Source organism: Chelmon rostratus, chromosome 8 (assembly GCF_017976325.1).
Source record: "Chelmon rostratus isolate fCheRos1 chromosome 8, fCheRos1.pri, whole genome shotgun sequence".
NCBI lineage: Eukaryota > Metazoa > Chordata > Actinopteri > Chaetodontiformes > Chaetodontidae > Chelmon > Chelmon rostratus.
The window spans coordinates 1530638-1555933 of NC_055665.1; the positions used below are offsets into that span (position 1 = coordinate 1530638).

Below are 25296 nucleotides of genomic sequence, written 5' to 3' on the forward strand. Positions count from 1 at the left end.
TCTTCAATCCAGGTATCAGATGAAAATCTGACAGAAAAGTCACAACGGCAACAAACAAACTGATGTGATTCAGTTTTCACACCAAACACGACTGAAGCGGATGATTTTCTTATTTGCAGATGTAACATGCAAGTAAAACCGCTGCAGCGCTGCAAACACGTGACCACCGAACGATCATGTTTTTACACGCAAACTTCAGACCACATGACGACAATTTTGTTCAAAAATGTACAATTTTAATCAGTAAATTACTCTGCACAACAACGTCTGACAGAGCAAAACAAGGACACACAAAACAGAAATCCAGAAAAATAAAGTTGAGACAAAATGAGTTAAAGTGTGTTAATCAAAAACAGCTTCGCCTGATTAGAAACACACGATTCGGACTTTTATTCTGCTGCTTTAACGCTTAAAGACTTCCAGCAGTTCAGCCTGAAACGTCGTTTCTCTCGTGAATCGTAACTTTGCCAGAGAGCATTAAACAAAGTTGCTTGTGATGAACACTGTTGAGTTAATCTGAAAATCTATACACAAACCTCACATTAATTAAAAAAACATCATGTATAAAAGTGTTTGTATGAAAACAAACTGATATGAAACTAATTAAAAAGGAGCTTTTCAGTCGCGTCCGCTGAAGCTTCCCCGTGACATTCTGCATCATTCACACCGTCACTCCTCTTCAGAGCTTCATGTGATGAGCTGCGAGGAAACATGAGAACAATCTGAGCTGAGTGACAGAGCAGACAGACATGAATCACCTGGAATTAACCACAGGAAGTGAACAAACCCACCGGCGGGACGGGTGAAATGGGTAGAATCTGGTTACAGCGGGACAGAGAAGCTGAGAGGACTGTTTGTGATATGAACTCAGAAGGATCCGTGAGCAGCGTGTTGAGGACGACACGAGGCGGGCTGACGTTCAGACAGGTGAGTTTGCTACGCCGTGTTGAACCTGTGCAGCTCTTTGCTTTATGCTGCTCGTGGAGCTTCCTGTCTACCAACATTATTCTGCTGTTCAAGTGTCGGTTATTTCATTTCTGCAGACTAATACTGCTTGTTGCACCCATCACGTGTCCATAGCTCCTTTGATTCTGTTGAATATTGATGATCAGTGGTTTGTGCACAGGCTGCAAAAAATTAACACACCCCTCATTTACACAGGGTATTAACCTGGGATCAGTATCTGGATAATAAATGGTCGATCTGTATTTTTTATGTGTTCTCGTTGTCCTCACTGAGGTCGGACCTCTCCGTCCTCCAGGGCAAAACCTCCACCCGAGCCATTTAAGGTGGCGGCAAATCAGCCCCAAACTCCCTTAAAAAAACCAGAGGTTTAATCAGGGGAAACACTGTCGAGGCCAGATCTTAATTATAGGTCCCCTGTTGTAAATCTGGCCGAGGTAACACATTCAGTTCTTCCTTTCTTTGCATGAAGAAACTGTCAGTTGGTTCTGGTGTGTTGCAGCGCTGGTACAGATAAAAGACCAGCTGCAGAGATAAGTGCAACGGTCCTGCTGTATATCAGGGGTGGGGAACCTCCGGCAGGACCCTTTCATTGCAACATAAAACATGTTTTTCGTGTGGTCCCTGAACACAACACACGTGTAGTGTTGATATCACGGCGCTTGTTAACAAAACGCAGGTAGATGCAGAGTGTCGTGCTTTCCAACAGAATATTTTCTGCTTCTGTTGACTCCATACTTGTTTGTTTGCTTTCTGAGACTTTCTTTATTTGTTCAAAGCTGTGAGAAGCTCCGTCATTCAGCACCGACTGAGGTCAGACTCTGCTCTGTCGGGTTGAGTCGACTGCTTGGAATCATTCCACAGTTTGGGTTTGGGACACAGCATTAGTTTTGTTTGGATATTCACTCTTCGTGGCTTAATATGTTTGCTTCTTTTCCACATTTATCACAAAGACAGTTTGCATAGATACCACATCAGGTCAGCGGTGGAAATGAGGCAATGCAGCTGCAGGAAGACGTGCCTAAAACATCCAACATCAAATGCACCAGAACAGGCCTCATGCAAAGGAAACCGTGTTGCAGTGGCTGCACGGTTCAGTTTCTCGTACATGAAATATATCAAAAAGTGAGATTTCAGCCACTGTTTTCAACTTTATTACAACTGGCAGAAAAACAGAAGCAGCTTCATGTACTAATCTGACAGACTGGATGCAGTCGAGTCCACATTCTGCAGCATGAGCAGATTAAATGACAATCTGAGAAACAAACATGTCCGCTGAATTAAAATCTAACTCGTCTGCTTCGTTTTACTCTGCTGTCGCTCTCAGCTCGTCTGCTGTCATTGCCTTTAGCTCGTTAACTTTGTGTGTTGCCTCCCCAGTGTGTCGGAGGAATGAAGTGATCTCTATCGACCTCTGCTGGAGAATCGTAGAAGTGCACATTTCTCCATCAGTCTCCACCTCCTGTTGATGGTTTTAATGCATTTTGATATAATTTTTCCAACACAAGAGAAATTAAAAATGGTCATAACTGAACGTCATCATAAATAAAATGAATCCACTTCAAAACCAAAACCAAGCAGCGTCCCAGGAAGTGTTGGTTTATGTCTGCTCATGTGAACTGTGTGTGTGTGTGTGTGTGTGTACTCACAGACTTGACGGTCTGTTTGATGTAGTCCTTCCTGCTCGTCAGGTCGTGGTCTGGGTAGGTGTCAAACACCTAAAAACATCCAGGACGACACAAAACAAATTAATTTATTCTCAGTCATGTAGGATTTGTGACATGACGCTGCTGGAGGAACACACATCGTTCTCCAGCACACTCACAACATGACCGCAGGTCACATGACACCTGCGCCGTCACATTAACGCGTCCACTGTTGATGCGGGAGTCAGTGTGAGCATCAGGCCTGCGTGTGGCGTCTGCAGGAAGCTTCTCACCCTCTGGCAGATCTGTTTCATGGTCATCTTCTCCAGGTTGGCCTCCTTCAGCAGACTCTGCACCGTCTCCTTCAGCTGCTGGTCGGTCGGCGCCTTCTTGATCATCTTGATGAGCGGCTCGTCGTCGTCTGAACTGTCCTCCGCTGCAGGGAAGACGGAGAAGGACGTCAGCCTATCACAGGCTTAGATTTACACTCATTCAGAGTTTCCTGATGTTCTCCATTAAAACCACACGAGCTACAGCCAGACGATGAGCAGAAGCACATATTCTAGTGTAATGTGAAAGGACCAATGCTGCACATTAACACCATATAAGTCAAGGCAAGAAAATGTATAAAAAACTTGAATAGCTCTTCCCAAAAAGCAGGTTTAAAGCCAACTTTGGGCCTAATAAAGCACTAAAGGCTTTGCTAGGAGACAGAAGAAGTGGTACAAACTTCAGCATCAACCCACAGATTTAATCAGGCCTCATTAAACGAGCACAGACACGAGCTGGAACAGCATATGACACGACTTTCTCTGCTCTCTGACCGCTCAGCTTCAGGCCTGAAACATCTCAGCTCTCAGAGTGAAACTCTGCGAGCTGCAGGCCAGGCGTCACCGCAGTGTGAGCGAATCACAGACAATAATCTACGTTTAGAATCGGCATAATGATCTAAAATGATCAGTTAGTTGAGTCTAAAATGGGAATCCTCTGGTGACTCCACCTGTGTTCGTGTTGTTCTTGCTGTTGCTGCTGCTGTCGGCTTTCTTGGTTTTGGCCGCAGGTTTGGATGGAGCTGATTTCTTCTTTTTGGGCTGTAAAACAACAAACGTTAACTCAACAAGGCCACAAGACGTCTGAGAGGCAAACTGAGCTTTAAAGAAGAGGACTGCTGGTCTGCCTTCCATTAAATTCAATCATTATGTGTATTTTTACAACCTTTCAGTACTGCTCGCACTTCACCTTCTCAGCAGCTTCACTGTCGTCAGAGTCGGACTCGTCGGAAACTTCTTTCTTCGCTCTTTTTTTAGGAGGACCCGTCTTCTTCGCTGGTGTCCTCTGTCGTTTCACCGGCGCTGATTTCTTGGGAGCGGACTTTCCTCTGCCTGACTTTGATTTGGGAGACTGACACGAAACGTTTCTGGATTAAAAGCTGACGGACGTGATCAGTGCTGGATTTTAAATACTTCAAACATTTGGGTGAGAAACTCTGAATGTTTGTTTTGAAGAAAACTCCACAGGACGTCTTTAACTGAACAAAGACCTGGTTTTATATCAGACGTGCAGCTAACTTTTGTTTTTATGATCTATTAACCTGCTGATGATGATTTTCTCCATTAATCGTTTGATCTCTAAAATACCAGAAAATAATTCATAGAAAATGTTCGTCTCAATTCACAAAGATACAAACCAAAAACAAACGAGGAAACATTTGACATTTTTACTAGAAAAATACTGAACTGATGAATCAAATACCACAACAGTAACTGATTAATTTTCTTTTTATTCCCTTACTGTTTCAGCTCCAGTAGTTTTTTCTGGATATATAAACTAGTTTCCAGCTAGCTCACCTCATCGTCTTCATCATCCTCTTCTTCATCTGCAGACTCCTCTGACTTGTCAGACTGGTCCTCCTCTTTCTCTGAAGGTTTGTCCTCTGCGTCTGATCCCTCTGCCTCAGCTGAAGCCCCCGCCTTCTCATCTTCCTCGTCGTCGTCCTCGTCGCTGCTGGAGTCCATGACGATGGCTTTGGACTTGCTCCCCGCTTTGGACTTCTTGGGGCTGGACGATGAGCTCCGGGGTTTGGGTTTGCTCTTCTTCTTGGTCGTGGCCTTCGAGTCGTCGCCTGATAGCTTCTTCTTTGACTTCCTCTTTTTCTTCACGGGCAGACGCTGCCAAAGGACAAACGGCGGTTTCATTCATTAATACAAAAGATGAATGACATAACAATAGACTAACGCACATTCCTCCGAATGGTCCCTGAATGCAACACACACAGTGTTAATGTCATGTCGCCTGTCGACATGATGTCTACAGAGACGCAGAGTTTTCCAGGTGAAATGGACGACCAGTTATTTTTTTTGTTGAAAATAAAACCTGACGAGCTCACAGTGATTAAAAAGGTGAATCTCAGGAGTCTTTAGTTTTAAGACAGACTAAACTGGAGGAGCTCTCAGATGAAGTGAACGCTCTTCAGCGGAGTTTGATGCCCAACAAGCAGCTTTCAGGCTACTATCAGAGACAGTGTCCTGCAGGCAGGTCTGTGCTGAGTGAGCTAACGGCTAAGAAGCTGAAACCTCCTTCAGAAGCAGAATCAGTGAAAGAGCCTCGTTGCTGCTGTGGAGCTGCGAGCAGCAGACAAAGTCCAACTGTTCCAGAGTCTGTTTGCCTGGAATAATTCACAGAGATGAAGGAAAACCTGACGTGGAAACTCAGCGACAGCAAGTGTGTCTGTGATCGGACCTTCATGGTGGAAGTTAACCTCTCAGAGCTGAACCTGGAGCTCCAGCAGCTCCTCATGTGAAATCACATGAAGTGAAATTAAAGATAAAGAGGAAACACTGAGGGTGTTCCTGCTCTGCAGGACCAGAAGCTGCTCTGACACCTGAACCTGCTGCCGAGTGGAAACTCCTGCAGGTTTTTGCTGAGAGGTTTCAGGACAGGAAGTTCAACAAAAAGAACTTAACATATGAAAAATGAAACCACTGAGCTGCAAAGCAACAAGCTGCTGAGAACAGATCTGTTCAAAAGTGACTCAACACTGAAGAACCAGCATCAGCATCATCACCACCATCTGACATCAGACGCCTCGTGACAGAAAAGCAGTTCCAGTCCAAAAAACACATTCACCAAGCGACTCACTCCTACTTACAGTGAAGCTTAAGACTAACATTTAAATGCAGCTCTCAAGTGATCACATGACCAATCACACACACACATACTAAAAGCAGGAACAGCGAATCAGAGCACCTGCCCTGTTGTACACGTTTTATTGTATTCAGTGAAGTGTTATTTCACAAAAACATATGTAATGTACTGTTCCAGCTGTTTTAAGACGGTGCATTTTGTTTATGTATTTAACAGCATTTAACAGGTCTACTGTTAAACACACCGGATAAAACAGAAACATCCTGCAGCTGGTGGACCGGGTACAGGAGAAGGAAAAAAGGAAAATGTAATAATAATAATAATAATAATAATAATAATAATAATCACATTAATGCATATAAGGTTAAAACAAACCTACTCTGAATTTGGCAAATTGGCACAATAATAATTGATTATGAATGATGACTCTGAGCCACTGAGGCGAGCTCACTGCTCACCTTCCCGCTGTTTTTCGGTGCGATGAGGAAGGTCAAGATCCTGTCCACCAGATCTGAGTGGGTTCCTTTCTTCTCCAGATCCAAAACTCCACAGACGACCTTCAGTTTGGTGTTTGTAAAATTTGAGTTCCTGCGTTCAGAAGCAAAGACAGTACTTCATTCTAGTGTTTTTCTACCTCTAAGAACAACTTTTGCTCCATTTCCATTAAAAAACAATCAATGAACAAGTTAGAAAGTTTGCTTCAATTCCATCAACAGAGTAAGGTCAGGAGACAGTCAGGTTAAAAGGTAAAAATCAAAGTAAGAAGTCCATTAAATTGAATTAAAAGCTGTTTCAAGCCCCAAACATCTCATTCATATGATATCATGCATCATCTTAAATCAGACGCTACACCTTAACCAACACGACCTCCACCTTTTTCTCTCTGATCCCACATGAAGACCGGAGAGGAAAGTGTCTCAGCCCAGAAACTTACTTGAGAAGTTTTTCTCGTTTTTTGGTGTACTGCTCGCTGTCCGCGTCAAAAGGAAAGCCGTTAAACAGACGCAAGTTCTTCTTTAAAGTGGCCATCTGATAAAAGAACAAACAACTGGATGTAATAAAGCTATTATTTACAGCTTCACTGCACATTTACAATCCTGTAGTAGTTTTATTTATAACAGAGACTAGAAGCATTTATAAAAGCATTATATGAAGTTTTAAAGGGAACAATCTGTCCTCCCCGGTGCTGCCTGCTCATGCACAGTAATAAATTATCATCCAGATGTTTGTACCTTGCCTGGTCTGTCGTACAGGATGGCGTGCAGAGGTTTCAGGTCAGCCGGCTTCATCTTTGTGATCTGGTAGCCGGTGCGTGGAATATCTCCTAATCTCTCTCCGCTACCTGAAAATGAAAAAGCCGACAGTTTTCACAAACATATCAGCATTTGCCTGAGCAGTTAATCTTTAAATGACAAATATTCATATTAGTAATTTAATGCTGAAAACGAAACAACAACCTAAAGCCGTGTCGCCACAGTTAAATATCTACCATCCCCAATCTTGAGCTTCTCCTTTTGCTTCGGTGCCTGGAAATCGAGCCTCTCAACTGTCTTCTTTGCCCGTTTGCCCTCAATGATTTCACCTGCAGCTGCAACAAACAGAGTGGAAAATAAATCAGCACTACCGGTTTCTTTTATTCAACAACTGAGGACTGGCTGATCAGTAAAGACAAATCACTGCAGTGACCAACTTCAATGAACACCAAGAGGCCCCGGGGCTTTTATAAACTATGACAACCAAGATTTAACAGCTGGTAGCACCCTGTGTGAATGACACCAGCATAGTTAAAATGCATGTTAATGAATTTTTCCTGTTAAAACACAGGAGTGATTCACTGGAATTTCAGGTCTCAGCACCACAAACAGACTTCATCAGTTTCAGGTGTCACTTAAGTTGCTGACTGGGAGACTGAACAAAGGGAGAAACCATCTGCTTTTCTTTACCAGATATTTTGGAGCGGCTTTTGTTCGGACTCGACTGGTCTTCCTGTGACGTCTCCTGCTGGTCCTCCACTTCTTCCTCTGACACCGCAGAGCTGTCCATTGCTTCCTCCGCCACGTCACTCATATCTGCAAAACCTCTGTCTGTCCGCCGATCAATTTATCCTAACAGGAGAAAGATGAACATGTTTTATCACTGTAACCCCCCCCCATGCTGGTCTGGTTAATAATATGCTTTACATACACAATCATGAGTTCACATACTGTACAGAGTTAAATGCAACGACATGTTTATAAGAGTCTTTTATCCAGCTATGAATTATGAACCACAACATTCATAATTCATCATGCAAGTGCAAGAGCTTCTGTCTTTAATTGAATACATATATTATCCTCACCGGTGGGATTTGGTTAAATGTGCATCTTGGGTGATGGCATCAAGTAAAAATCCCATCAAATCTGATAAATACCAGTAACTTTCCATAAAAACTTTATTAGTGTTGTTTGATAAAATCGTCTTAACTCAAAGCTCACTTACAAGCATTTCACAGATATTTGAACAGATATAAATTTTCCTTTAGCTGATGTAGTTTTGTGTATTAGAAGTATGCCGAACGCTAATCTGGCTTCAAATAATTGGCTGCATTTTAAAATTAGTTATTGTGAGTTCGTATTTTACCAGCCAGGAGCTTCTGTCCATAAAAACGACAGAATTTTGAATAATGTCTGGTATTTTTGACAGTTAGCTAGCACCGATAGCTGAGGATAATTTCCCGTGAACCCACTTGTAACAGGCAGAATCATTTCTTAAATTCAATCACAACTACTGTCTGGACTGAGTGGCAGATCTGTCTAAGTTTCTCAGGAAACACTCGACTTACTAGTTAACTTATTCCACCTGTCCTCCATGCTGTTTTGTCTCTTTATTCCTTCACAATAAACGTCCGTGCGGATTGGCGCGCTGCAACTTTACACTACGCCGAACATGTTAGCTATTGCGCGTTAAGTTAGCTCGCTATCATGCTCAGGTATGAAGTATAACTTCCACATTCGGTTGTGTGTCACTGGTCGGTGTTTGTCGGTTAGTTATCCGCTGCTTACTATTTTGCAGCGGACTTTAAAAAGCAAACCAGCCATTGTGTTTGCTAGGAGACAGCTAGCCACTTTGTGCTAACACTGACGTTAGCGACCATAATGTTAGTGACGTTCACTCACGGCGCGATAATTACAGAGAAATAACGGCATGAACCATTTACAACCTGATGAGGCGATGCGACAAACTCCACATGGATACCACCAAATATCCAAAACTATCACTACCTGTTAGCGGAGAAGCTAGTAAAAGTTTACCTTGTTATGAACCAGGGATCTGCGTCTCATCTGTCAGTTTCTTGTTTTTAATTTCATGATGGCGGTTTCTCTAGGGGGCGGGGATTACTGCGGCGGCCGCTCCACTGATTGGACCGCGCACTGATGACGTTTACTTCTTCGTGGTGTTAATGATGGCTCGAGCCCTGAACTTTACATTACTGCCCCCTTCGGTTGGTACTGTCTACATGGCAGTCTGTGTGTGTGTGCTGCAGGATCCAGGAGTGAAGCTGCTGTGTGGTTTTCTGGAGACTCCTCTCCACACGGTTTCTCCTTCATAAAATCCAAATTTTTTCTATTATATGGTCATTTGTATAAAATGTACATATATATATATATATATATATATATATATATATATGTATATATATATAGTCAGCTTTTATTTTGTATTTCTCTATTCTGTTGCTATTTTTTCCAACTGTTATTACCTGCTGCCTGTAACACCTCAAGTCTTATCTTATCTTATCTTATTTTATGTCCATAAACTAAAGATAAACACTCACACACAAAAAAAAGCATCAGTATCAGTATATTTTTTCTCCTCTTATTACAGTCTTGAGTGAGATTATTAATCTGTGCTGAGGTGACAGTTATATGGTGGCTGTCACTCATTGATAAGGACAGATCAATGTTGGGCTACATGTTTAAAACCTGATCAGATCTGATTGGATTTTATCTCCATCATTTATTCTTCAGTCAGATTGAGGTTCTGCAGTTTGTCAGAGATCCCATCTGACAGAGCTGCAGCTGAGTGGAAACGACCCGCAGGACTCAGAGTGAAGCTGCTCTCTCTCATGCCTCACGCCACACTGCAGACTGAGTCCTGCTCAGCAGCATTATACCAAACACACACAGGTTAATGCATCACCTGCACTGGTGTATCCCTCCAGTTCTTTACTTTCAAGCAAACCAAAGCAATATTTACGATGTCAGCAGCATCTTTTCAACAGACTTGTGCAACAAGAAAAAAAGATTTGTTGGCTGTTTCTCCAGTCATCCAGGTCATGTAGACAGTTTCACTGATATAAGTGAAGTGAAACTGTGAAACCAAAGAAAGTCTTTTCCTTGGTTTTCTTCCAGGTGTTTTTGACCTTCCACAGAGGAACGTCCCACCTGACGACAGGAGGTCTCAGTCCGGAGGGGGTGAGACCTGTTCTGAACCAGCTTCACCAGACGTGATCGACATGGTGCGAAGCAAAGGATCTGAAGCCAGTTCAGTTCAGATTCAGGCCTTTCCAGAAAGCTGAACTTAACCTGAAGCATTGATTTGATGTTAAAATCCGTGTTTTAAAGAAGCAGATTGACACCCAGAAAGCCTCACCAGGACTATGCTGTATGGATGCTGAGCAGGAACATGTAAGTGAACAGAACAAGCCCTAAAAACAAACAGGAACCTGGACCTGAAGGGACCAGAATTCACCTGAGAACTGACAGAAACATCTGGAAACAAACTCACACACATTTACTCTGGATTTAACCAAACTGAAGACGATGTGGCCAAATCCCAAATGAAGAGAGGAGGAGGAGAAGATGAGAGCACCGGAGGAGAAAAGTGTTGTTCTTTGTTTCAGCCACTAGATGGAGACAGAACTTCACTGACGGAGTGAGAAGACGCAGCTGGAGACGCAGACAGATGTGAACACAGATGATGACATTCTTTAAAAATCTGCTCTGAATCATCGTCACCACATTTCTCACTATTTTCACAATGTTTCCAAACCAATCAATCAATCAATCAATCAATCAATCAATCAATCGATTAATGGAGGAAATAATCAGCAGATTGATCCAAAATGAAAAGAATCATTAGTTGCAGTCTGATACAAAATAAGAAAAACATTTTCCTCATTAAACTGAAAAAACATCATCAATGCAGGATATTTATTATAACAGAGTATTTTTTACCATGAGGTATCAGTACTTTTACTTCAGGTCATTCTGGACCCTCTCACACCTCCTCCTCCTCCTCCTCCTCCTCCTCCTCCTGCTCCTCCTCCTCCTCTTCCTCTCTGATTTCAACCTGCACCGTGAGCCGCAGACAGCAGCGAGGCTTCAGGAGCAGCTTCCTCGGGCGGACCTCTCAGCCGATGCGGACACTTCTTCTGCGTTTTCACGCACATGTGACTGTCTTCTCGTCTCTTCCATCATGTGATCACTTCCAGAAAAAGTGAACTCGCGGCGGATTTTACTTTGTACTCGGATTCGTGAGAATGTGGAGTTAAACCAAGGTGATGAAGATCTTCAGTTAGGGCAGGTAAGACTCACCTGGTTTCAGGTCTTGTCAGACCTGCTGTCGGGACTCAGAATCCTTTGAGTGACCATTTTTATTATTTTTACTGAACATGTGGTTTATTTTTAATAAAAACAGCTGAAACAGAATGAAGCCCAGTGATATTCATCAGCGCGGCCTCAGGTACAAATCAGCTCAATGACAATTTAATTCTTGATATTGGATGTAAAAAGTAAAATAAATTGAAGTTAATACATTTTACAGTAACAAAAATCCTTAGAAGTAGAAGTACATTTACTCAAAGAAAATACTTGAGAAGAAATTCAAAGTACTTGTACTTTACTTGAGTATTTTTCATTTTAAGCGACTTTCTACTTCTACTCCATTACATCTGTCTGACAGCTTTAGTTACTTTTCAGATTCCTTCCTGCCCAGTGAAAAGCTCGTATCTCCAGATGTGTTGAATGTTTGAGATAAACTGAAGGATGAAGTTTTCCTTCATGTGTGAATTCTCCTCCTTTGAATCATCTTGGATCAGCTGGAACCAACCAGAGACCATTTTACTGCAGTATGAGTACTTTTACTTTGAAAACAGATAATGCTTCAGTAAGGTTTTGATGCATCATCACTGTGTAGTATTAGTACTTTTACTTAAATGATGTATTGCTGCATGAAGACGTTAAAACGTGACACAAAACAAGACACGATGAACATTTTCCAAAAGGCAAACAAATGAACTGAAGATAAACAAATTAATTAAACATGAAAATACATCAAACATGTTTAGAAAAACATTCTTTGAAACGTTATTCGTATCAAATATTTAAGCTGAATACATTTTAATGACACAGAGTCTGTGTGTTGCCACGAGTAATGTGATTACATAAAAACACGTCACACAGTCTGGGATGGTCACACAAACATGCACGTATGTGAATTATACGTACACACTTCCAGCCGTGACCTTTCACTGGGACATATGCACATTATCTTTCATTTACTTCCATGTTTAATCTATTCTGGGTGTCTGTGTGTATCTTAAAATATGTGCGCAGACACACACACACACACACACACACACACACACACACACACACAGATTTATCTACACTTGGAATAAAGACATTTCTCATAAGGAGAGACACGCCGCTGGTTGTTATGACCTTTCAAACTGAATGTAATTTCCTGAAATGGAGTCAAGCTGCTCACACTTAATTTCCCCAGATTCATTCAGAGCAGAAGAATTCGTCACTTTAAAGGTTTTTGACATCTAACAGCACCGATCATTCTCCGCACCTCAGGGACTCTGCGGTCCCAAGTCTAATTTTACTGGAGCTGAGGAGGAAATCAAAGCTGGTTCACCTCATGGAGGATGCGTCTGAACGGACGCCCCTGCTTTTTATTGCCTTTATCAGCTGGTTCAGTGCAGAGGCAGAGACCAGCAGGTGCGTCCTGCAACAGAAGAAGAAGAACACACTGAGAAGATTGATCAAACAAATGAAATACAATACTAGTTAATTATTGGGTTTTAATGTGTGTTCAGATTGAATAAAAAAAAGCATATTTTAGAATCATCTCATCTAAAGTCAATGAAAGCAGTGACACATGGATGCTTTATCCATGTGTCCTCACAGGGACATGGTTAAAGCTGGTGATATAACATTAGATATATAGATATAACATAACATGACAACATGGCTTGGCATCTTTGTTGCATGTCTTCCCTCCTCTGTCCCCTCATTTCCTGTCTGTCCTCTACTGTCCACGTCCACTGACTGATCAAGGTAAATAATACCTCTTGTGTTTACACAGGATGCATTCAGGCACAGCAGTCAGTGTGGGACACTCGAGCAGAAGTTACAGACTTTAACCGTAAAAATCCCGCCGGCCTCAGGTCACGTCACGTCTGTATGCTCGTGCTGCTGCTTGTTAGTACCGCTCATGTCCAGCAGGGGGCCTGCTGCAACAGATGAGTTTCACACCGTGTTTATATTTTCACACATCAGAATGAAACCCAGCCGAACAGCTGCTGCATATTTCATGTTTTGTAACTGATTTAAATAAACACGGCAGCTACAAACTGCGGCCCCTGACGGCAGCCCACACGGGGCCCCGACAGAATGAACGTGTACCACCTCAGCGTTTTCCAGCGTTTGCCCGAAGGATTCAGAGCCGCCCTGCAAACACAACAACCTCCACATCAGTTCCACAGAGGGGGCCTTCCTGTCCCCTTCCATCACACCTCGGCCTCGGCTCAAATGGCCTCATGTAATATTCAGAGTGCGAGAATTAGCGAGAAGACAATGTTAGACAGAAGCACCTAGTGAAAGGGAATGAATGATCACAGGAACAGTAGCATTAGATCTATTAATTAGGTAAGCCAGCTACAATATTTAAATAATGCAGCAGCCAGAGATCTGCGAGAAGTAGGACACTGCCACAGGCTTCATCTCTTTCACTCCTACTGTACGCTCCTCTTTCTCATTTCATGCATCTGTCTTTGAACTTTCTCTTTTCTTTTCATCCTTTTGTCCTCTTGTTTTTCTCCCTTCATTTCCTCCTTTATCCTCTTTGATTCATCCAGCGACAGGAGTGCTACAAACCTACTACTGCTACGACAAGAGGACGTGTAGAGGAGAAACGTTTGAAATAAATGTACCGCAGCTGTGGAGTCCAACACCAACAATAACAAATGTTACAGGAAACATAAAAGCACGTCTATAAAATGTTTTTAGAGCAGGATGCAACAGGTGACGCAGAGTTTTTGTCTTTTCACAGAGTCATAAATTCTTAACAAGGACGAAAGCCAGACTAAATGCTGCAACCGACCAATCAGAGCTCACCAATTTGTTCCACTTGAGTGACACGCAACATTTTGAGAATGAAAGTGAAGCTGAAAGCGTTCATCTTTCACCGTGATTCACTAAACGTGATAAAACCAACAAGGCTCATATTTGTTTCCCTCATTTTCTTTATTTACAACCAAATCATAAGAGACGTCAACTCAGGGCACTTCTCATACAGAGCAGGTCTACACTCTTTTATATTATTTACAGAGAGCCAACAATTCCCACCATGAGAAAGCACCTGAGGCTCCCCTCCTACTTCTGGAGAACATAGGGAGCATAAATAAACTTACACTCTGGGGGTGCAGAGTTCTAGTGGGGTAAAAGGCTCTATGAGCTCTTTATGTTATGATGGTGTCTGACCATTTAGGGCTTTGCAGGTAAGGAGAAGGGTTTGAAATTCTGTTCTGGATTTTACAAGGGGACAGTGCAGATCGGCTAATTCTCCTCGTTTTTGTCAGAACATGTGCTGCAGCGTTCTGGATCAGCTGGAGAGTCTTCAGAGATTTAGTGGGGCAGTCTGATAAAATGGAAAAATGCCACTCAGAGCAGTTATATCATTAGATCATGTGTTTCAGAGGTGTCTGAAGCCAAGTACTATAGTTTCAGAAAATTCCAGGTCATCAACATTTTTATGTCCTTACTTATTTCATCTGGCTTGACCAATACCAGGTGAGTATCATCTGCATAACAATGAATCTTCATGGTGGTTTATAATAATATCAGGTGTGTGGATGGAAAAACTCGACTCCTGTCGGCCATGCTGTCTGATGGATGTGGACGTATAGGCAGCTGTTTGCTAACATGTTAGCCATAACTTTACGCGGTAATGATACGTCCCGAGTTCTTCTGCCCCCTTGTGTTGAAACAACCAATTAATGCACCTTTAAGGTTCCCTGAACTCACTTCTACACGAGTTTGACATAAATTGGTCTTTTTGTTCTGACTCCTCCATCAGCTCCTCCCTCCAGCCTCCTCTACCATGAGCCTCTGCTCCACCTCGGTGGCAGGGGCGGAGCTCCGCAGCGGCAGCACCTCCCCCTCGTCTCTGAACTCCAGTGTTTTCTTCAGCGAGACGACGGCGTCTTGTCTCAGAGACCCGCTCGACTTCTTCATCATCAATGTTGGGGGAAGTCGCTACGTGCTGTCACAGGAGCTGCTGGCATCACACCCGGAGACCCGGCTGGGGAAGCTCGCCTGCTGCGGCCGAGACTCGGCGCTGGAGCTGTGCGACGACGCCGACTTCCTGGAGAACGAGTTCTTCTTTGACCGGAGTTCACAAACTTTCCAGTAGGTGGCGCCTTTTTCTCCTCCCTGAGGCTGCGTGATAGATGATCATGATGCGCCGTAATTTATGGTGGTAGAATAAACCAATTAGAACTTTTTCCACTAAGCCTGATGTGAGTTCACCAATTTGAGCATCAAAGTTTCAAAATGAAAGTGTTAAAACCATTTAACACCAGTGTGATGTGGTAATGAAGTGCAAAGCTGCAAACTTTCATTACAAACTGTGAAATCAATTTATTTTTAGTAACATGTAATAATCCACACAGATGTTTAGAAACTGGATGAAAAGGCTTTTAGATTTTTATTATTTTACGTATGTGAGGCCGGTGATCATGTTGAGGGATGTCAAAGGAAGGTTCGTGGTACACTCAACATTCTGTCAGGAAGTGGGGACTTAGGGGAACTATGGGAGCTATGGGGTAGAACCCAGATGCAGAGGGGCGCTTGGTTCAAATAAATTTATTAAACACAACGAAAAAACACAACTATGGAACTATGATAAAACAAATACACTAGGGACAAGGGCTATACATACAACGAAGGCAACACAGGGAAAAACTGAACAATTACAACACACTAACACAAAACACAACAGGGCGTGGATGAGACGGAGACAGCACAAGAACTAACTAACTTAGAACGAGACAACTTTAGACACAGACGAGACTAGCAACTTGTATTTACATAAAACATGGCACGACTAAGACGATACTGGAAACACTCATACATGTAACATGGCAAAACTAAAACACTACGGCTACAAAACTAGAAAACCAAAAACGCTCCCAAAGGAGGAAAACACAAAGGGCTATGAAACGGAACTGACCAACTGAAAGAACTAGATAAGAAAAACTAACAACTCAAAATACACTCCTAAAAACGGAGGAAAATAACACTACTAAGAAATAAAACTAAACCAAAGAACAATCTAACAAAGAACTGAAAATCGGCTATGACTAGCGGTAACCAAAATGACAAAACTAGGTGATAGAAATTATAATAAAAGGAAAACTCACAGGCAACACGGCACGGGCATGAACGTAGACAAACCGAGGGTTAACACAGACATTAACAGAGACACGGACATGAACAAAGGTAACGCAACAAGAAACACTTACATGAAACACGACTCGGACATGACAAAGAAATCACAACGACAAACACTCATTATGGGGGCTGTGGCTATGACTATGACTGTGGCTGTGGCTAACGGCAAGGGAACAAGACAACAAGCTAGCGCAGCCAACGACCCAACAAAGACAGGGGGGAAGACACAGACTTAAATACACAAGGAGGGATCGCTAATGACACACAGGTGGAAACAATCAGACAATCACAGGGACGGAAAACACAGGAAGTAAAGTAACCCAAAGACACATAACATGAACATTCAAAATAAAACAGGATGTAACAAAAACCAGGCAAAGACAACACACAATGGGAAACTTAACAAAAAACCGGCGCGCAGCAGCACGGGTCATGACACATTCTGCTTAGTAAATATTAGTAATTTAACAACCAGCCTCCTCAGGTATGCTTCCTCCTACCTACGAGTTGGGTGATGCTGGAGCAGATTGCACATTTTCGTTCATGGTGTTACACTCAGTAGTTCACAATGACAGAAATAGCTCTAAAACAAATGAAAGAAGAGATCCAGAGAGAGAAGTTCAAAGCCCGGCTGCCTGTTTACAGCTGGCCAATCACAGCACGAAGTGGTGTGAATGTCAGACTTTAGGTTTCAGAAAGGTTCAGGAATGGTTGGATCCAGCCCAGATGAGCTTCAGGCCGAACATCTGAAAATGACAAGACACATCTGAACTGTGTTCACCTGATGCTTCCAGCGTTTTTACCTCCAGTCAAACATTCGTTTGAGTCACAACAACACCTAAAGTTCAAACCGGAGGTCGTCTTCACAGGTGAGCCCTCAGATCGTGTTAACCGACGAAGTCCTGATGGCCTTTAAACTGTGACGACTGTTCTCTCATACAGCTCCCAACCCAAAATAACTTCCATGTTTTATATTTAGCAACATTTGGTAGATACCCACCGTCTGAGTGATTACCACCTCACATGTCTTTGCATTCATACCTCCTGTTAATACGCCTTCCTGTATCTCAGTTCTGCCCACATTGCGATTGGATCTCACAATCTGATCGACTTGAGACTACGGTGCATCGCAGGTGAAGCAAAAAAACATGAAGAATCCCTACGATGGGTCACGTGACAAGCAAAGACGTGTTTTTGGTAGCTTTGTTGCTAACATTCTGGAAGAGGGACATCAGAACCAGTGGATAACTTGCTAGCACTAATGCTAGCTTGGCCACCCTGGTCTTGCAGGAGGTCTCTGGAGAGTCTGGACCAGTTGAGTGAATGTGAATGTTAATGTTCTTTGAGGGTTCTTTGCCTCCGACGTCTTTGCCTAACTAGTGTTCATGGATTATTCTGTAAATCTCTCCTTCCTTTAGTATCTGTACTGACAGAGTTCAACCTGTCTCTGGGTATTTCTGCTGACAGGTATGTGATGAACTACTACCAGACGGGTCACCTGCACGTGAGGGAGGAGCTGTGTGAGATCTCCTTCCTGCAGGAGATCGAGTATTGGGGCATCGACGAGCTTCGCATCAACCCCTGCTGCCGGGAGCGTTACTACCGCCGCAAGGAGCAGAAGGAGTCCCTCGACGTACAGCGGGAGTTCGAGGCCGAGGAGGACGACGAGGACTTCGTGGGTGCCGCCTGCCCTGCTCTTCGTCGCCGCCTTTGGGACTTGCTGGAGAAACCCGAATCATCGCGCGCCGCCCGGACCTTCGGCTCGCTCTCGATCTTCTTCGTGGTGTTGTCGGTCATCAACATGGTGCTCATCTCTCTGGACTTAGGGGAGGACTTTGGAGCGAGCGGTGTCGGGATCGGAGCACCGATGCTGTTCGACGCTCTGGAGTACGTGTGCGTGGTGTGGTTCACGGGCGAGCTGACCCTTCGCTTTCTCTGCGTGAGGGATAAGTGCCGCTTCAGTCGCAGTATTCCCAACGTGATCGACCTGCTGGCCATCCTGCCGTTCTACGTGACGCTGGTGGTGGAGAGCCTCCACGGAGGAAGTACAGAGCTGGAGAACATGGGCCGCGTGGTGCAGGTCCTCCGACTCCTGAGGTCGCTCCGGATGTTGAAGCTGGGACGACACTCAACAGGTAAACACGTGTAAACAGCAGCTTTCAAAAGATGCCACAGCTTTGCTATTCGTCAAACTTTATTAACATCATGTACCGTCTGTAAAGGGGCTGCATGTTGTGGTTCATCTTCCTGGACGAGTTGAGAACTCATTTAGCTTTGAGATGCATCTCTTTCCAATTTAAAGAAACCTGCCTCATTTCTTTCTTTACTTTCTTTCTTATTTAAAGAATTATCGATGCAAAAGACTCAAATGTTAAAACACCGGAGACAGAAACCGAAGCTCGGCTTTAATCTCACGTCTAAAATGTGCTCGAGTACCCAAGCAGAGCAGCTTGTTTTGAAGGTAAAAAATTAACATGAACATTTGCATAATTTAGAGATGGTCAAAAAAAAAATAGATGCCCAAACGTATTGCACAGCTATGCCCTGTGTCCCAACCTGCAAAACTTTTGGTCAGGGATATTTAGAATATTCTCAAAGATGTTGAAGGTGAGGTTAGAACCAGACCCAGTGCTAATCACTTTAGGAATTTCAGTAGGCACAAGGAGACTACAGGTAGCTCAGCAATCTCTACTATCTTACGGACTTCTCACTGCTAAAAACCTTGTACTAGCCGTTTGTCCAAGCAACAAAAAATTTCAAAGCAAACTTCAAATCATAAAAAATCAAAGGGCCACTGCTGCACCATGGGTTTGTGGTGTACGCGGATGGGAAAAACGTAATGTCCAAACCAAATGTTCAATTTCAACAAAAAACGTGGTTTATTTAACCAAACAGCGAGCAAGCAAAGAACAAAGACATTCCACAGTGCTTCTCCCGCTCCGGTAAAAAACCATTTGCCCACCCAGGTGCATGCTGGTCCCTTACCGTAGCCCTACTTATATTATCGGGTGCACCCCTAACGTGCCCAAATGAAACAAAACCACAAATGACAAACAAGAAAACACCTATACTAAACAAATAAACAGAATACTATAAAGTTACCTTGACCTTGACCTTGACCTACTAACAGAAATCTAATCATAATGAATTCAAATAAATTGATTCAGAATAATCAAATCTAAATACTAAACTAAACAACACTAAATACCAATAAATAAACAAATAGCTCCAACAAAGCTCATTCTTCTTTTTTGGAAAGAAGTGCCCACTGTGAAACTCTGGCTCACTGAGTTAACAGAAACTCTGCATGTAGAAAGAATTAGGTTCTTTGTAGGAGACAAACTCAGAGAATTTGATCAGATTTGGCCCCTTAATCTCCTATTTGAAAGGCTAAACTAATTCAAATCCTGTATATTAACTACATTATGCGTAACATTAGGTAACACTCCAGGGAGGGGCTGAGGGTCTGAGTGGGAGGACGGGTGGGTCAGGTTTTTTTTTTTTTGTTCTCTCTTTTCTTCTCTTCAACTTCTTTCTGTATATGTTGATCAATCAATGTTCATATTATAATGTGAGGATCATTTCCTTTTTTAAAAAAAAAAAACAACAAAAACAAATGATGAATAGCCCTCCTCACTGTTGTTCACACTGTATGTGATAAAAAAAAAAAAAATTGAAACAAAAAAAAAGATGCCAAAAAGCCTCGTCGGAGCAGGCGAAGTGCTTTGCTCAAGGGCACCTGATCAGCAGCAGCAGATGAAGGAGAAGTTTCCCTCAGCTTCCCTCCACAACATGTTCCCAGGATTTCAAATACACGATGCGAACAGACACACAGAGAAAAGAAACTGGGATTCTCCTCGGTGAGAAGCTGCCGCTGCGAGATTACAGCCGCGAGGTTATCTGAGGACGACAAAGACGAGAAAAAAAATGGATTCATATTCTGGCAAATTCCTTCAGAAGATGGAGGGAGGAGAGAGGCCGAGTGTGTGTGTGTGTGTGTGTGTGTGTGTGTGTGTGTGTGTGTGTGTCAGACTGGGATGTATGAGTGCTTTGATCTGGGTGATTTTGGGAAGGATGATGATCCCTGGACTCGACTCATGAATAATGAAAGAGAACGTGGCGAGAGGAAAAGATGTAAGTTTCATCAGCGTAGAGCTTTACGTAATACAACACCAGCATGAAAGCATGTGGGACGCTGGGAGAGTCACTGGTCCCAGTAATCAGTCTGTGATTTATTCATTTAGCCCGAACCCCCCTGATCCACCCTGACCCGCTTCTGTTCGGCTACTTTAGGACAGCAGGATTATCATACAGGCCTAAATCTCGGTGATAATAACTGCGCTTTAATAGAACTGCTCTTCACTGTTGTGGCCAAAGAGTCTAACTGGCCAATCACGGCATAGCGTGGGGGGAGGGGTTTCAGATTAGGCGTGTGTGTCTCAAGCAAAAACAGTATTTGTAATTCACAGAGAACGATTCAAGCATTCATTTAAAGTGAGATTAGTTATTTGGCTCAGACAGAGTAAATCCGATCTACCTCCCACAACACCTGATGAGCTACGTCACACCCACTCAGGTTCAAAATAAGAGAAAATGAAATCATGACTCGTCCCCGTTTCACATGCTGTCGCACCTTCTAACCTGCACTGACACTTTTACTGATTTGCTCTGATGTCGTCAAACCAAAGCCGGTCTTATAGTTTCATTTTGGCCTGATAACACAGATATACTTCAAGGTTTTTGGATTTTGAAGACAACATTCTGTTACCATTGATTTCTCAGTAACATATTTAATAACAGATTGTTTCTCCTGAAATTGACAAGCCCGGAGGCACCAGGTTTCAGGACTCAGAATGCAGACCACAGACAACTCAGCGAAGTTTCAAAATAAAGGAAATTTATTAACTCAAAGCGCTCAGGATGAATGACAAAGTACAAACTAAGAAATGCAACAAAGTGCAACAAAAAACACTAAGGATAACTAGACTAGAAAAAGAACAAAACTTTCAAAGGCACAAAGATGGCTCGATAACAAAGTAGCAAACAAAAGGTACAAGGCTGGACTGATAACTAGACTTACAGGAACACAGAAGACAAGGATCATGGAAAGCTAGATAGCAAGGCAAGTACAGGACAAGGCACGAGACAATCTGGCACAGGACAAAGGGAGACGCAGACTATATATACACGAGGTAACAATGAACAGGTGGAGACAATTAGGGCGGGGCAGACAGACAGGTGGGAAACACACCGGGAAGTCAAGGGCCTGAAACGAGAGGAGAGTTAGGTTTCACAATAAAACAGGAAGTGTAAGACAAGACATGACGCTCGTGAACAAAACACATTAACACATCTGACGAGACATGACAGAAATATGAATTTAATGGATGCAGTTTGGTCATTTACAGGTGATCATGTCTCATTTGTTGAGTTAAAGTAACACCCGTGAGCTCTGATAACATCTAAAGAAACCAGCGTGTCATCTGTCCTCATGAATAGATCACAACACATCCTGCATATTTCTTTTCATCTTCCGTTTAATAACTCATTTAATACACTAGAGATGATCCTACCAGAGACAGGGATGTTCTGTTGTGCTGAATCGTGTCATTGTAGAGGCAGAAAAAGTCATTTTTTAAGTCCATATCAACTTTTCTACTTTAAAGTCGGAGTGAGAGCAGCTGTAGTATAAGCGGCTTTGCTCTGATTCAGTTTCTTAAATCTTTGCAAATGTAAAGCAGCAGCTTCCTCCAGCTGCAGTAAACACCGTCTGACTTCAGCGCTGAAGAAAACCTCCTCATGAGCTCATTTCAAATCCTCCTTAAACTCCACACCAGAGCTCATTTTGTTTTCTCCCGGAGAAGAAGAGCGAATCATTGAACGTCAGCTCCGTCAGCGGCTCACATGTGGGTGTATTTATACATTCGCTGTTTCCTCTTTCTGCCACTTGTTATTTTCTCCTGGCTGAACGGCTTCAGAGTGAAGAGCTGATCTCACGCTGTCAGTCACCGACGATGGAGAGAAACAACAAATCAAAGAGCTTCTTTCCAAAATGAATCCGCTGCTGTGAGAGACTCAAGAACATCAGAGAGACATTTCAGGGAAAACTTTCACATTTTTCTGTTCCTGCAGTTGTGCATGTTGATAAATGACAATTAGAAATCAATAATGCTGTAATTATTATACACACAAATGCACGACTCAGGAGACAAAGTGCAAAACAAACAATCTTTGATGACAAAGTAACAAAATAAATCGCTCTTTACAGAGGAAGACACAAACTAATAACTAAAGATCGCTCTCAGGGAGGAAAAACAAAAATCACTCTTACAAGGAAAACGACTGTGACAGGAAAAGGCAAGGCAGAGTATCAAAATAAAGCAAGGCAAGACTATGGTATTTAAAGGACAACTTTCGTTTTTTACAACCTGGACCTTATTTGTAGCATTAAATACGACCATTTACTCACCCAGACAACTTTGGTGGCATTTGGAGTCGTTTTGAAGAAATTAGCCCCAGAGGAGCGGCGCGTATATCTGTATAATGCGAGTACTCGGGGCATCCATGTGCAGCCTCTATATAACACATAATCTGCAGAAACTCGTTCATATTCCAATATTTAGTTCTGATATGCTGGTGCTATTCCCCTCTGAGCCCGTGGTGGCATGTTATCAACATCCGACGTCTCTAGACAACTACCTCTGAGGTGGATGATGTCATTACCGAACACCGCGCGCTGCGAGCAGCCAGCCACAACACGGCCGACTCTGCGGCGGTCGGCTACGAATACGCAATAACGAACCATAGCTGTGCCAAACTACAGCTAAACTAGCCGACCGCCGGCTCAGAGGGGAATAGCACCAGCATATCATAACTAAATATTGGAATATGAACGAGTTTCTGCAGATTATGTGTTATATAGAGGCTGCGCATGGATGCCCCGAGTACTCGCATTATATGGATATACGCGCCGCTCCTCTGGGGCTAATTTCTTCAAAACGACTCCAAATGCCACCAAAGTTGTCTGGGTGAGTAAATGGTCGTATTTAATGCTACAAATAAGGTCCAGGTTGTAAAAAACCAAAGTTATCCTTTAACTAGACAAAGTAACAAAGAAATACAAAACCTGGAGACAAGACGTGGCATGGAATGGCGTAGGTTCAGACTGCACAAGACAAGACGAACTGGCACGGGACAAAGGGAAACGCAGACTATATATACACATGAGGTAATGGGGAACAGGTGGAAACAATCAGGGCGGGGTAGACAATCAGACAGGCGGGAAGGACACCAGGAAGTCAAGGGCCTGAAACGAGAGGAGAGTTAGGTTTCACAATAAAACAGGAAGTCACAAGACAACATGGACACAGGGCAAAAACATAACATAACTTCTTGGACATGACACACTGATACTGAATCGTGTGAAAACGTTCGGTGAAATCTGCTCTCAGTGATTTGCTTTCAAATCGATTTCATCTCTTCACCAGCTGGATTTCAAGCATTTCACACTTTTAGATCGAAGGTTTCAAGATCCAAACACGGTGCTCGCCTGTTTCATCTCTCGGAATGACACTGAAGGTCTCCTGTTTCCACTGGCGCCCCCTAGAGGATGCCGTGTTCACTACAGCCACATTACACAACACTTACATGGTTTATGATTTTTATCTTATCTGTAGTGGAGCAGAAAGAGTGAAGTTTGTCCCGAGGGTAGGAAGGTATCTGATGAAACATTCCTCTGTCCTCCTCTCTGTCCAGGCCTCAAGTCTCTGGGGATGACCATCGCTCAGTGCTACGAGGAGGTCGGCCTCCTGCTCCTCTTCCTCGGTGTCGGTATCTCCATCTTCGCCACGGTGGTCTTCACCCTGGAGTTCGACCACCCCGCCACCACCTTCACCAGCGTGCCGGCCGCCTGGTGGTGGGCGACCACCTCCATGACCACGGTGGGCTACGGAGACATCCGGCCCGACACGGCCCTGGGGAAGGTGCTGGCCTTCCTCTGCATCCTGTCCGGGATCCTGATCCTGGCGCTGCCCATCGCCATCATCAACGAGCGCTTCTCCGCCTGCTACTTCACCCTGAAGATGAAGGAGGCGGCGATGCGGCACGGCGAGATGCTGAAGAGGCTGGCCCGCGGCTCCGTGGGGGGGTCGAGCGTGGGAGGAGGCGTCAACCTGAGGGACGCCTACGCCCGGAGTGTCATGGAGATGTTGAGGCTGCACGGGCGAGAGAGGGTCAGCACCCGGAGCAGCGGAGGAGAAGAACTGTGGTGGTAGGACCAGGAGACTCAGCCTGGAACCAGGAGAGTCCGACTGGCACCAGGAGACTCAGCATGGAACCAGGAGAGTCCGACTGGAGCCAGGAGACTCAGCCTGGAACCAGTAGAGTCTGACTGGAACCAGGAGAGTCCGACTGGAACCAGGAGAGTCAGCCTGGAACCAGGAGAGTCAGACTGGAACCAGGAGAGTCAAACTGGAGCCAGGAGAGTCCGACTGGAACCAGGAGAGTCAGCCTGGAACCAGGAGAGTCAGCCTGGAACCAGGAGACTCAGACGGGTCCAGACATGATGGTTAATTCTGGAGTTTATTCACATCTGTGGCTTTTTCTCAAGGGAAACTTCACAACAAATCTAAAATAAAGCTGCATTGATTAGTTGATTAAGTGATATGTTGATTGATAGAAATTAATAACCATAATAATAAAACATAATTCTATTAATAATCTATTTGTAGCACCTTTCATACAGGAGTGTTTCACACAGAAAAGACAGAATAGACAAAAAAACCAGCTAAAAAATGAAAGTAAAATAAGATGCAGAATAAAAC

The 25296-nt window shown here is 43.5% G+C and overlaps 2 protein-coding genes across 2 annotated transcripts; one reads left to right on the forward strand and one right to left on the reverse strand.

Moving 5' to 3' along the window:
* Positions 1–214: 214 nt before the first annotated feature.
* dek (DEK proto-oncogene) lies at positions 215–9128 on the reverse strand. The gene is made up of 12 exons (XM_041942464.1): positions 9044–9128; positions 7697–7858; positions 7243–7341; positions 6986–7095; positions 6688–6782; positions 6212–6341; positions 4457–4777; positions 3849–4010; positions 3610–3700; positions 2903–3045; positions 2613–2681; positions 215–699 (listed from the first exon to the last, which is right to left on the reverse strand). The coding sequence occupies exons 2-12, from the start codon at positions 7818–7820 to the stop codon at positions 688–690; spliced, it is 1356 nt and encodes a 451-aa protein (XP_041798398.1). The 5' UTR covers positions 7821–7858; positions 9044–9128; the 3' UTR covers positions 215–687.
* A 5994-nt stretch (positions 9129–15122) lies between these two features.
* kcnv1 (potassium voltage-gated channel modifier subfamily V member 1) lies at positions 15123–24747 on the forward strand. The gene is made up of 3 exons (XM_041943227.1): positions 15123–15430; positions 17942–18609; positions 24230–24747. Exons 1-3 carry the CDS (start codon positions 15123–15125, stop codon positions 24745–24747), a joined length of 1494 nt encoding a protein of 497 aa, XP_041799161.1.
* Positions 24748–25296: the final 549 nt, after the last annotated feature.